Below are 1,186 nucleotides of genomic sequence, written 5' to 3' on the forward strand. Positions count from 1 at the left end.
GTTGGCGAAGCTCTATGATGATAAAAAGACACATATCAGCACCCGTGTTGCAGGCACAATGTAAGATCCTTAAACCCTATATTCTATTCATGCAGTTTGACTCTGTCCAAGATTTTACCCTTATTTATCAAACTAGTTGTTGATGCAGTGGGTACCTTGCCCCGGAATATGCCATGCGTGGCCGCCTTACTGAGAAGGCTGATGTATTTAGCTTCGGAGTCGTTGCCTTGGAGATTGTCAGTGGTCGGCCAAACTCTGACTCAAGCTTGCAACAAGATAAGATATATCTTCTTGAATGGGTATGGAATATCAATCTGAAAAAGCTTTTTATTGTCTGAAACAAACTTGGAAAAACCATTGAAATAGAAATTAGGACAATTTATGAAGCACGACAGAGGTAGTTGGATTAAGTCCTTAACTAAAACTGTTCTCTTGATCCTGACTGTTGCTAGGCTTGGCATCTCCATGAGAATAATCGCGACGTTGATGTGGTGGATGAACGTCTATCAGATTTCAATAAGGATGAAGTGAAACGGGTGATTGGGGTATCGCTTTTGTGCACCCAAGCATCCCCCTCAATGCGGCCATCAATGTCTCGCGTGGTGGCAATGCTTTCAGGAGACACTGAAGTACCAACTGTTACTTCAAGGCCCAGCTACCTCACCGACTGGAAGTTTGATGATAGAACCGGCTTCATGACTGACATTCATGGTTCCCAAACGGCAGGTGATTATTCATCAGTGGCTACTACAAGTGTGACAACAACAGATTTAAATTCTTCACCGCTAGATGCATCTGGGCCTATGCTTCGTGAGATCATTAGAGAGGGTAGGTAGGCAGCCAGGTGCCCAGGTGACATGATCACAGTTTCTGCAATCGCATTACCAACAAAGTTGTTTGTTTTTCAGCTTCATGGCAATATCGCTCTCATCTCTATCTATATTAAACCAAAATGAAGTATTCTACCAACTTCCCGCCTAGAAGACACGACGTCGTTTAGCAGGTTTCCGAAAATTGATTATATTTTGTGTTAAAAAACGTGTTAACTTATCAGTATCCAACAAACAATTTTAAGAAATCTTTTTGTTTAGAGATTTTAGCGGTCCTTTTTTTTTTTTTTTTTCTAAGCCAATGATATTAAAGTATTTGATTGAACCACTTGTACTCTTTTTTCTTTTTTTTTTTT

General features: G+C 40.4%; 2 protein-coding genes across 2 annotated transcripts in view; one reads left to right on the forward strand and one right to left on the reverse strand.

Annotated features, from left to right (window-relative positions):
• Positions 1 to 6: 6 nt before the first annotated feature.
• On the forward strand, positions 7 to 1,090 carry LOC116007979 (probable LRR receptor-like serine/threonine-protein kinase At1g56130). Its single transcript, XM_031248632.1, has 3 exons — positions 7 to 60; positions 149 to 299; positions 453 to 1,090. Exons 2-3 carry the CDS (start codon positions 174 to 176, stop codon positions 834 to 836), a joined length of 510 nt encoding a protein of 169 aa, XP_031104492.1. The 5' UTR covers positions 7 to 60; positions 149 to 173; the 3' UTR covers positions 837 to 1,090.
• The window catches only part of LOC116007851 (ATP-dependent DNA helicase pif1-like), a 2,879-nt gene continuing 2,554 nt past the window's right edge, over positions 862 to 1,186 (reverse strand). The window contains exon 3 of the mRNA XM_031248518.1: positions 862 to 870. Within this exon, the coding sequence (XP_031104378.1) occupies positions 862 to 870 (9 nt within the window). The remainder of the gene's footprint in view (positions 871 to 1,186) is intronic.

The sequence above is a fragment of the Ipomoea triloba genome, chromosome 16, assembly GCF_003576645.1.
Source record: "Ipomoea triloba cultivar NCNSP0323 chromosome 16, ASM357664v1".
Lineage (NCBI taxonomy): Eukaryota > Viridiplantae > Streptophyta > Magnoliopsida > Solanales > Convolvulaceae > Ipomoea > Ipomoea triloba.